Raw genomic sequence first — 12,532 nt, forward strand, 5'->3', positions numbered from 1 at the left:
AAGATTCTACAATTTCCGTACATTTTCCTCCACAAAAGTGTCATGAACAGAGCAAGGAGTAATGTATGAAGAACTGTACAGTGTACAGTGAAAAGCCATGACTGACATCAAGGAAAGGGAGGCAGATGTAAATCATGTTGCTATTATTGGATGCTGTGCAGCAGAAGAGAAATGACTTAACAGGTGCCATCAACTAAGTGCAACTGCAGCCTTGAATCCATGGCGCAGCATGAAATGCCTCTCAAGAGGAAGGGCTTCTGGCTACCCTACTTGCATCTGCTGAGGTTCCCTGTCCACTCACTAGTTTTTAAAAGTGCTTAAACTTTGTTGTTGCTGTTGTTTTAGGGAGTGTTTTGTCTGGTTCTGTGTATTTGGGTGGTGCTTTGTCTTTTGCGGAGACCACGAGTACCAACAACTTCTTTACACATGTAATGGATATTTTGTGGTACCCACAACCATTTTAGATTTCTAAATGTGCCTCTCCAAACCAAGCCCAAAAGGGAGTCCCAATTTCCTGCACATGTCAAAGTCTTTTACCTTCTCTATTTTTAAGAGAAAGTGTCATGGCTGTAGCACACCTTCAATGAGCTCCTGGAACCCCTGTTGAATACCAGTGACATACAACAGTATCTCTGCATTTCATTTTTAAAATATGCGCTTTGAAAACAACATTTTGCCTCCGAAAGATGAATAAGTGTGCAGGTAACTCACAACCTGCACTCATTTAACTTGTGTGTATTCAGCTTTATGCACTTAGCAACAAACATTAAATTTTATTAAAGGTGGTGAAAAGGGGGTGGACATCTAGGAAAGAAGACTTTGGTAATCCCACCCTCTGGGAATGACCACTGGGAAGACCAATGGGCATCCCATTGTGGTACACCCGCAGTAGCACAATGGGATGCCCCTCACCTGCCCCAGATACATCTCTCCTGTATCTTTCTCTACAGCCACAGCAGGCACTGTAACGCTCCAATTTTTTTGACTTCCTCCTGAAGGCGCACACTCCCATTGTCTCCCAAGACAGATGGATGCCAACCAATCCCACCCACCACTGATCATAGTATGTTTGGTTATACATAAGTTTGGCCTTATGCGCTAGTAACTCCAGCGTTGAGAGTTGTCTGTATATAATTCCAAGAACTCACTGCCTATTTATTGCATCTGATGAAGGAGACTATTGCTACAAAATCTCATACCACAACATATTAAACTTTGAGATGCCATATACAGAAAGTTACTGCTGTAATGAACTGTTGCTCTTCTGGAATTCTTTAAAGCAGCAACTAGATTTATGAAGGAGCCAACAGTAACACAGCCGTAGCAACAGGCCAGCTCTTCCACTTCCTCAAAAATAACCAGCTAAGCCAAACCTCCTTTAACCATTGCCTAAATGGCATCATCCTTCCTCTTCCCCCCTGAACCCACTTTATTTTTTGGCTGCCTCACACATTTGCTTCTAGTAAAATGAGGTGTCTTAGACGCAGTGTTGCCTGCCAGTTTCTGTGGAAGTAAGATGCGGCTCAGGGACTGCTGGTTGCTGACCCCGTATTATAGCGTACATGACCACTGCTGTTCTCTAACAGAACTTAAATTATTTTACAGACACTTCACTAGAAAGTACAGTAACAAGTCACATTTTAATAGATTTACAAAATTCATATATACAAAACAGTAAGCTAATTCAAAGCTATAATACACATTTTTACACCACATTTTAAAAATCTAATACACAGCTTTCATAAGCTGATGCTATCACAGCAAAATAGGTCACAAAGAATTATACTCTTTTAGTGCTTACAAAAGACCAGGGTTGTTTTTAAGCACACAATTAAAAAATATTACCAGTATGAATTATGGCACTTTCATCACAACTTATTTTAAAATTTGTCACCTTTCAACAATAATTAAGTTTTTTTTGCTCAAGTTAAAGATTAAGGCAAGCACAGGCCTTTTCTGTCCACAATGCTCAATTTTCTGATGATTCACTACACTATACAAGCTCTAGGGCAATATTCTATATGCGCCACCGAGCATGGAATACTGCCCTAGAGCTGGTATGGTGCAGTGGCCAATTGTGAGCAAGAAACCAAGCATTCATCATGTCAGTTGTGCTTCACTAGTAGCTGTAGGCAAACCACTACTATGTCTGCAATATGGGTATAAAACTAGCCTACTCGTGCAAATATGTGGAATATAGATGAAGCACCACTTGAAAAGGAAGAGATTTCTGAAATCACTTTTCAGGTATAATGTCAACACTAGGCAGCATTTTTGTCAGTTCCCTATTTATTTTTTTCAATTATTCTGCTCCCAACTTTTGACCTAAAGCCCCCAAGATAGTGAACAGAAAACAAACACAAACTTGGATTTATGCTGCTTTCTTCAGCCACCAACCAGGGAAAGGAACCAGATGAAATTGTCCCCAAGCAGATCAGTTGCAGCATGGCCACTCTGTATTGCTCTTATGTATAATCTCTACCAATAAGAACCCAATAACATGCTATGGGCCAGGTGTGCTAAGGAAAATCTTTGGAGAACTCTTGAGGTAGTCTGGGGAAGAACTCCCTTGTGATGTAGTTGTTGCTGGGCTAAATCATCCGGGTTGGTAGAACAGATGTTTGGGCCCACATGAGAGATCCTGGAAGTACTAATCAAGCAAGCCAGGACCAGCCTTCCTCCCCTCTCCAGCATGTTAGGTTTGTGTGTGCAGGTAGACTTTTATGTGGAAATCATTCAAACATTTGATTACCCACATTCCCCAGTAGTACAAACTATGCATCTGTTTCAGCTCTTACAGTGCTTCTAGAAAGTAGATTTTGTAATGTTTAGGTTGGTCCTAATAAGGGTTTTGTCATACTGTTGCTTCTGTGGTGTTGTTTCTTAACCTAGTGTACAAACACAGCTACCTATATTTTTGAATGCTTCCAAGAAAGTATTCAGGTTGTATTTTGACAAGGGAATGGAATTTTACCATTGTGGAACAACCACTGAAAATACCATTCTGTGTGTCTTTGCAGTTTGAATTTGGCACATAAATCATGAGAACAGTCTTGGTTGATCTGAAAGTACACAATGGAGTAAAATAAGGAACAGTCTTTTAAGGTATGAGGGCCCCAAATGCTAAAGGCTTGATTTTGTTGGTTTTGAAGAGGATACTTGCTTGCCTTTTAGAACATTTATCAGACCTTCTGCATAGCCAAAGCCTCTCAAGAGCACACTGCAAGAAACTTGAATTTGCATGTCCCCGTTATAAACAAACAGGCAGGCTAGGAAAAAAAAAAGATTTATGTGTGTGCCAATAGCTACAGTAGTGCCAATAGGTTGTTTTAATATGCTGCCAAAACCTTACTCTGGGGGAAAGCATACAGGCTCTTCATTGGTGGCTTTTGTTTCAATGCATTTTGTTGCAATACGCACACCGTTAATGCTTAAGCAGCACTGTTTGAAAGTCTAGAAACTAGATCCCTCTCCAAATCTCTCCCTCCCAACAAAAAAACCCATCAAAAAAGAGCTCATCAAAAAAACCCCAACCCTCGAGAGTCGGTATAAAACTATGGGAGGTTTGCTAAATCCTAGGTAACTTGCTGGCTCATTGATAAGGGTTCTTTAAATCAGTGAAATGAATTGGTGGCAGAAGTAGAAACACCTACCATATCCACAGCAGTGGCGGTATTTTAGTCACTATCCCAGAGGCCACAGAAAGTCTTTTTTAATGGGCCTCAAACTTGCCAAGTATGGTAATCTCTGTTCATGCCTTATAAATTTTTGTGGATGGCAGAATGCTACTCGTTATTTTGGATAACACAGCTGCTAAGTTGATAAACTCAAGAGTCAGTTTCAACAATATTCTGTTATGCTAACATGGTAAATTCTGCTCATGTGCACAGCCCACTTGAATATGCAGTGTGCGCATAGCATAACATAGGAACTGTGAACTCATGCCAACTTGCAGCTTCCATTTCATGAAAAATGATTTACCGCCCATCCCCGGCAAGTCCTTGCTCCTGGAGAGTTTATACAAAAACAAGCAGATTTTCAGCGGAAAGTCTACTTCCACCTATGTGTGCATATGCATGTAAATACATATATATGCGCACACACCCTGTTAAAGACATGAGGGGGTGATCCTCTTTGTCCATGGCTAAAAACACCAAATGCACAATATACATTATTTACAGCAAAACTTCATCTGACAAATGAGAAGCTGAAGCCTGTTTGGTATGTAATATGCCAAAGCATAAGTTCAAGGCCTGTAATAGACTGTCTGATGTGTAACCCATTTCCCAGCTTAAAAGTATCATTACATCAAGTATTCCAACAACAAATCTTTCCTCTCCCTGCTAATTGTACTTAGGACAAAATGTTCTCAAGGGTTACAATTAAAGGCAAATGTCTTGTGGCTTTGGCAAGAGGAAGAAAGAACGGGTAATTCAATGGTTGCAGAGCACCCAATACTACTGTACTGGATTGCAAAAAAAGATTTTGAATTCAAAGCAAACTATTGAAGCACAGTATATGAGCAGTGCTATGATTAGAAAAGAGGTTTCACTAATCTGTGTGAAGCTATACTGTTAAAAGATACTTTTAGGATTCCAACTAGTTATTTAAACCAGACTGCACTGTAATCCTGAAATTATTAAAACATCCTGCCTGTTAGATGCTAAGCTTCTACTACAATGTTAATCACAAGAATTATATCAGTGTGTGATCATGACCAAGGCGTGCAGCTGAAGGGATGAGAAACTGGAGAACTAGAGCTAACAGCATCTTAAATGGCAAAATAAATTGGCTGAAAAATGGATTAGGTTGAACTTGATTTTGACTGCAATCCTAATCTCCATTTACCGGGAAGCAAGTCCCACTGAATTCAATTGGGTTTACTGCTAGGTAGACATAGTTTAGGATTGCAGCCTTAATCTGGCTACCAAAATCCTTACGGTACGTTTGCCCCAGCAAGGGGCTTCCATCATACCAAAAGATAACTATCTGATACCAAAGGAACACAGTAATATAATACATTTTACATGCAAATACTACAGTAGCCATACAGAAAAAGAAATACAGTACACGACTAGGCAGAGTTGTAAGAAAAAGAACAATTTGAGAACTGCAGCATATTATTTCTAAGTTTTTATTTTAAAACGCAAGTGGTGGCATAGTTCAGATTGTTATAAATGGGTTTGTGCTACTCCCTGCCACTTAAGGGCAAAGAAAAGTTAATAGGTAAAACCAAGGCACTTTTGGGTAGAAAATACATAAAGTTCAATTTTTTAATTGAATAGTCAAGGCTCCTTCTAGATTGTATATTACTGCTAAGGAAGCAAATTAAAATACTGTGACCAGAATACATAAGAGCTACTTATGAATGCCATGGGTTGTGAACATGTCTAATGGGAATTTTCTCCTTTAAAAGCAGGTGCATATTCCACATCACAAACCGTTCTTGAAACTTCTCATGTCAAGATAGCTATTTGAGAAACACAAATCAAACATCTTTTTAGGCATGTGGAATTTCAATTTTCAAAAGAGACATCAATGAAGAAACCCAATGAATAGAAATCGGCAATCATAGCTGAGATGCATTCCCCTTAACCCTTGAATAGCCATTCATAGCCTGCAAAATTATTCAACACTTTAGCGTACTCATGGCAAAATTGCAATATTGTTTTCTTTTCTAGAAGCAGATATGAAAATAGTAAAATAATTGGTCCTATAAAGTAAGACAAGTGTCACTAGAAAGTCTCCAAATGTAATTTCATCTCAAAAGGTTGAAATGTCTGCAGTCACTATGTGGTTGTTGTCTTACTGAAATTTTAGTTTTAGATAAAAAGTAGGAGACAAACTCTTTCTTAATTTCCAAAACTTAGCTTGATTTTGCACAAACATCACTATAAGAGTGGAAAATTTCTGGTTCAAAGTAGGGTACACCACACAAAAACATGCTTATATAAATGTGAGTAATCCCCACAGGGAGAAAAAAAATCCTGGAATTTGTCCAAGCAGAAGTCATGAGAGATTTGTTTTAGTTTGCTGTTATTGGTGGCATTTATACCTGGAGTTTTGCCTACTGTGTAAGACATGATTGTCCCCGAGGGGCATAAGCTACAGCATTCTGATATCATGATACAGGAAAGAATAAGCCCTTTATAATTTGATATGACAAGTATGGTACCAAAAGTATGGTAAACATTTCTTATGTTTAAGAAGATCCCTGAATAAAGTCTATAGCACTGAAAATGTAGGGTTTAGTGTAGTTAATACATACCTCATATCAGACAGAGTGTGAAACATCAGTACACACAAAATAGGCACCCATAGTTAAATTCAACACTTTAGAATTAAAAAGGAAGTTCACATCAACATTATTCACAGCCTCCTGCAAATTCACATGTACTCTGTAGTAGCCTTAAAGGGGCAACTTTAAACTTGACAGTTAACAATATTTTAAGTGTATATTATATAACCTAGTAAATTCATACAGCAACAATTAAGGATTAGTTCAAAGCAGAGCTCTTCTTTCCAAACTCAGTGCAGCTGTAAAGTGGAAACCTCAAGAGCATTTGGCTTTAGCCTGTGAGCAGCCTCTGCTTACCAAACATTTGGCTAAGGAATAGCATTAGCTTCCCTTTTATGAGAACGCCCATAATATGTCTCATACATAATATTCTGTCAAGATAAAGTTTTCATATAGTTCCAACTATAGGTTTGAAAACAGAGTTAATGTCTCAGCAGAGCATCTGTGTGAGCTCCAGCCTCATGCTATATGAAAAGTAAAATAAAAAGAAAATAAAAGTCTTATTTTCCATGATGCAATAAACACTGTAACATGTAGTGCAAAGTACAGCCCTGTGCTGCACCAACCCAGGTCTTGGATTTCTGCCCCCTTTCAGGCCAATTGCTAAAATGAAATTCACTAGTGTGGCCAGCCAAGTTCAATTTACAGTTGTAAACTTCGACAAGAGGGAAACTGTAGAGAGTCTCAAAGAAGAGCTGGATAATCATTTTGGCAAGCACAGTCTGGGTACTGGCACACAATTTTGCGTACACCAAACCTAGATATTGACATATTGCAATGTATTCTCCAAATAGAAGTATCGATGAACTTACTGGATTTGTTAATTCAGCACCCAAAGCAAGTGAGGCAGACAGGCTTTACAACCAACCAACTCTCTTGCACAATGACAGTGGATTAAAAAACACAAAATGTCTTTACGTAATTTTTCCAACTTAGAATTATCTTTTCAAAAGACAGAAGGCAATAATGTTATTCAGAGTTCAAAAGAAGGCACTGTACTTGCAATTTACTACTTTCAGTAGTTTTTGTTTGTTTGTTAAGTGATACAGTAGCTAGCTTGAGCTCTCACAATCCTTCTGCTTGTTGCTCCTCCATTGGGACTGGCTATTTTGCAGCTTCCTTGAGCCAAGTAACAGCCTGGATCTTTTTTTAAAAAATCCATCGTATAGGCTATAAAGGTTGGGCCTTCAACTAGGCTAGGTTTGAATAGACAGTTTTCCTTCAGTTTTCCTTCACTGCAACATAATATCCTTAAGGTTTTCCTGAAGGATTGTATCCTTCACAGCATGGAACACAAAGCGGATGTTTTCAGTGTCTATGGCTGTGGTGAAATGATGGAAGAGGGGTTTACTGCGATTCCGCCGCTTTCTGTCAAAACACTGTACCAGGTAACGCTGAACATCTTCCAGCCGGTGAGGATCACCCCTGAAGTCTGAGAAGTACTTCTTAATGCTGACATTCTTCACTTTCTCCACAAGTAGGTCCATTTTGTTAAGGAAGAGAATGATGGAGACATTAAAAAAGAGCTTGTTGTTGACAATGGTTTCAAAGATGTTCATAGATTCAACTAGTCTATTTGTGCGTCTATCTTCCATAAGGACCTGATCATATTCACTTGAGGAGACCATGAATAGTATAGATGTTATCCCATCAAAACACTGAAACCATTTTTGGCGTTGAGACCGCTGTCCACCCACATCGACCATTTTGAAAGGAATCTTCTTGATGATAAAGTCATGCTCCACAATCCCCTTGGTAGCTTTTCTAGCCAGCAAGATGTCTTGCTTACTGGGAAAATAGTTCTGCAGAAAGAGACACGGAGGCAGGGAAAATATCAAAATGGATCAACAGCTGCTTCCATTGAAAGAGGGTACAGATACACTGAATCAGGGTAGTGACCAGAGGGGTAAAGGAAGGAGAGAAGAAACTAAAGATCAATCTTAAACAACCTGCTCAGCTGAAAATGTGAGTTGAGTCAAGTTCTGTAAGTGAATCACAAGGCCACTCTGCTACACGAACAGCTCACCTTCACTTAAGCTATTTTCGTTATGTCTGCTTGGTTGTATGAACTGGCTGTAAACCAATTCAATTTGAAGTAACAAACTGAATAGTTTACAAGACTCCTCAGTATCATGAACGTGTCCTTTGAAATTCTGTGTACCATCCTTACAACATATGCAATAAAAACTGGGGTTTCTGACAGCCTACAACATGCAAGTTTCACTGTTGCTGGCCCTGGCCAAGTCTCACTGCCACTACATCCAAAGTAAAATTATGTGGTATGTTTAACAATTTTGCAACGAATTGAGCAACAATGCAGACCTATCTTTGTTCCACCTCTCTCTGTCTCAAACATAGAGCCAATTCCTAGGGGCCAAGGTCATGTTGGCCCCCCTGCACTGCACCATGGGACTGATCAGGGAGAGCGGGGCTTACCTGCCCCAAATATTTTATTCAAGTTGGCACCTCTGATATGAACAATGGGTAGAGGGAAGCATCCCTCTTCCCTGAAAAAGAAATGATACTGCGGAGGTCATTATTATCTAAGAAATTGTTAGAATCACATTTTGCCAGACAAAGGCTCCACCTCGTGCCCATGTGCATTAAGAGTGCTGGGTGTACTTTAATGTAAGTCTGACTTGCTGACAGTTCCATACAATTCATATCCCATTTGGGAATTATTCAGTTGCCTATATTCACATACTGTCACACAAACAACCTTTTTGTCTTAATACTTCATATTGAAAGTATTAAGAAAAAAAGGTTGTTTGTGCGACAGTATATGAATATAAGCAATTGCATAATTCCCAAATGGGATATGAATTGTACTAACTACTTTATGTACAATATTCTTTTTTAGGGGGTGGGGTGTAAACTTTATTCACTTAGGAACAGTTGCCTTTCACCACAGAGTAGATAAAACTGGAAAGTGACTGTTCCCAAACTTTGGTCAGTGAATTTACCAGTGTTAGGCAAGCTCCATTCAGTTATCTAGATTTGTGGTTGAAATGGGAGATGGCACATCAATTGCACTGAATATTCATATTATTTTAAATTGCATTTTTATTTATTTTACTGTATTACTATTTGAATTTTATGGAATTAATTTGCTACCACAGGCAGAAAAATAATTAAGTACCGGTAGTTCACAAACACCTGCAATTTTCAAATCGTCCTGGGGTGAGGGAAATTTGGGAACCACTGAGTTAAAGGGTGGTTGAGGAAGACAGTAAGCAGAGTTTAGTTCTGCTCGGTGATTCTCCATTTAGTTCTGTATTTTCTACACTGTGCATTTGTATAGTTTTTGGTTTTCTTCAAGGCCATATGGTTTGAGCATATCAGACAAAGAACATAAAAAGGCACAATGCATTAAGTACTGGAGGACAGAATGGGGCAAAGAAAAAGTAAATCTCACCAATTGGCCAATCCGGTCCAAATTATCCAGAAAATATTTCACCGATTCACCCTGTTGAGAGAAGAGGACATTTGCAGCTAATTTCTGGAACTGGGGTTTACAAAGCCAAAACCATGTTTAAAGAGGGGGGGGGGGAAACCTTCACTGTACAGAAGCAATATATTGTATTATCCTTGATAATCTTTGAAAACAAGTTTGAAAAGACTAGCATATGGAAACACATAATGCCAAGTAGCATAGCCTTCCAACAAAATATAGCTCAGTCCAGTCATTTCCAATCTGAAAAGGGTATACAGCCTTTACATGGTTACCAGTTAAGGCCATCACATGCACCTGAAAATCCTGATCTACTTCCTTCATGTCCAGAAGCAGGTTCTCCAGGAAATACCTTCCAGATTACTCTGAAGCAACCATACAGGAAGAGTAAGAACAGGGATGGCATGTCAAAACCTGCTGCTTCAGAGCAACTGGGACTTGGACAATCTAGCAAGTTTCCTTTCACCCTTGAGATACAAAATGTTTCTGATTCTAAGCTAATAGCAGCAATGAATGCTAGAGAGAAAGGAAGCCCTAGTTCAGCAGTCTTTTTTTTTTAAAGTCCCCAAAACTTAATTTTTATTATTCTATTTTAAAGAATTAAGCTGCTCAATTATCAATAGTGTTTGCTTTGTGGTACACAATATTAAATTCTCATTAATATTCCTGTTCCTCCTACCCAAAGAGTTAAACACAAAAGGTTGGGTGATTACTTTTTGCACTGCTGTATATCCTATGCTGTATATCCTTTGACTCAATCTTGCCAACTGGGACCACATAGGAGGTGCTGTTCCCATTGTTGAGCAGCAGCCATGAGTCACTGCACAACTGGGAATTGGAAAATCCAAAACTATGAGCAGCAGGGCCTGAAATAGGCCAGGTCCCACATTTCAACATTACTTTGAGCTTCGTATCTTGTTCTTTGGATATTTCTGGCTTATATTGTAGAGCTTCTTCCTGCTTTGGTCTTAAAAGAGAGGACTGTGGGGACTCCTGTGTCATTTTCATTTGTGACACTTAACAAGTTAACAAGAAACAGAGGGCCTTGCTTAGTGCATTGACATTTGGAGCAGCCACTTTGGAAAGAGTCTTCACGCAAAAGCACCTAGACAACAACTTGTTTGGTGTTAAGACATAAGATGTTAAGACATGATACGATACAGGGCTTACCAAACTGTGTGTCATGACACATTTGTGAGTCGGCTGCAGTGTATATGTGTGTTGCACAAATGCTCCTTAATTTGATAGTAAAACTGAATTACTGTGTAATGTGTCACCAACATGAAAAGTTTGGAAAGCTCTGATGTAATGTATACACAATTTTTAGTTGTGTATAAAGAAATTGGCAGCCGTAGGACTTCGTTTCTTCATGGATTTAGCACTCATGAGATATGAACTCCATATGAGGTCTCCCAGGGACAAAGCCAACTTAATTTGTTGTTGTCAGATGAAGCACAGGCACAAACTGCAGAAATTTCACACTTGAAGCTTTAGCTAGGTGTTCAGCAACCTTCTTTTTTTTTTTAAAAAAAAAGTGTTAACAGTTCTGATATTTTTCTACAAGTAATCTAAAAGCTTCCCTCTAGTTAATTTATTCTAGAAATAAGAAATTAGATAAGAAATTAGATCATTTGGTCTACATTTGCTAGCCCATTAACCTTTTGCTTTTCCCAGGACAAAGGATTAATTTAGTCTTCCTGATTATGGTTCTATGAAGCCCAGTTCCTAAATTTAGTTCACAGTTTAAGGTTAAATCCAGACCAGGAGTTACAAAAAAGAGCATCTGTAAAAGTTCCAGATACATGTATTTTATTTAAAAAAGCATTTCTAACCACTCCATCTTTTTAAAAAAATCTCTAAGTAGTCTACAATATATATACAATATATAAATAATATCCATTAGTACAAAAATATAAGCTAAAACCAACAATTTTTAAAGCATCCTTCTGTCTGAAGTGCCTCCAGGGGTGAAGTCAAACCGCTGTGTTAGCTGTGACAGTGGGATATTTTCTTTCTAATCTTACAGGAACAAGAGCTTCATTTTCACTGGCTGCCTCACAGTTCCCAAAGTACAGAAATATAGTTTATGACAGTGGTCCTCAACTGTCTTTTTCTCTGCACCACACTTTCAGAATAAAAATTTGCTTGCACCACACCCCATTTTTTTGTTGATAAGAAAAACACTGGAAAACAAAAAGAAACAACACCTAACATTGATTGATATTTTTCCATATTCTGCAAATTAAAATATTTTGCTAGTAAGCTATACTACATTATACTACACTGAAATGTTTAAATGTTTCTTGAATATTTCTGCCATACTTGCTATCTTCAAGTGCCATCCTTTCAGAGCCACTGGCTTATGGGTACAGTGGTACCTTGTGTTACATACTAAATCTGTTCCGGAGGTCTGTTCGTAACCGGAAACTGCTCGTAACATGAGGCACACTTTTGCTAATGGCGCCTCCCGCTGCTGCTGTGCTGCCGGAGCACGTCTTCTGCTCGCACCCTGGGGCAAAGTTCGCAATAAGGGGCATCTACCTCCAGGTTAGTGGCGTGCGTAACCGGAAGCATTCATAAGGGGGGCAGTACGTAACACAAGGTACCATGTATGTGGACTCTCAACACCAATGCTGCTAAATCAAATTTAATATGCAGGCAGACCTCTACCTAAAGCAGAGATGGGGAACCTTTTTGATCCAATGGGCCAGATCAGAACTCCACTCCCCACATATTACCTGGGGAGTTTAATCCTGCTTTCTGCAGTGATCTGCTGTACAACC

The 12,532-nt window shown here is 38.9% G+C and overlaps 1 protein-coding gene across 4 annotated transcripts in view; it reads right to left on the reverse strand.

The window, feature by feature from the left end:
* Positions 1–1,621: 1,621 nt before the first annotated feature.
* The window catches only part of GNA12 (G protein subunit alpha 12), a 33,872-nt gene continuing 22,961 nt past the window's right edge, over positions 1,622–12,532 (reverse strand). For all 4 annotated transcript variants that reach the window (XM_083711714.1, XM_083711713.1, XM_083711715.1 and 1 more), the window contains 2 exons: positions 9,714–9,764; positions 1,622–8,100 (listed from right to left, as the gene is read on the reverse strand). In XM_083711714.1, the coding sequence (XP_083567840.1) occupies positions 7,531–8,100; positions 9,714–9,764 (621 nt within the window). In that variant the 3' untranslated portion in view covers positions 1,622–7,530. The remainder of the gene's footprint in view (positions 8,101–9,713; positions 9,765–12,532) is intronic.

This window comes from Podarcis gaigeae (genome assembly GCF_964106915.1).
Source record: "Podarcis gaigeae genome assembly, chromosome: 14".
NCBI classification, from domain to species: Eukaryota; Metazoa; Chordata; class Lepidosauria; order Squamata; family Lacertidae; genus Podarcis; species Podarcis gaigeae.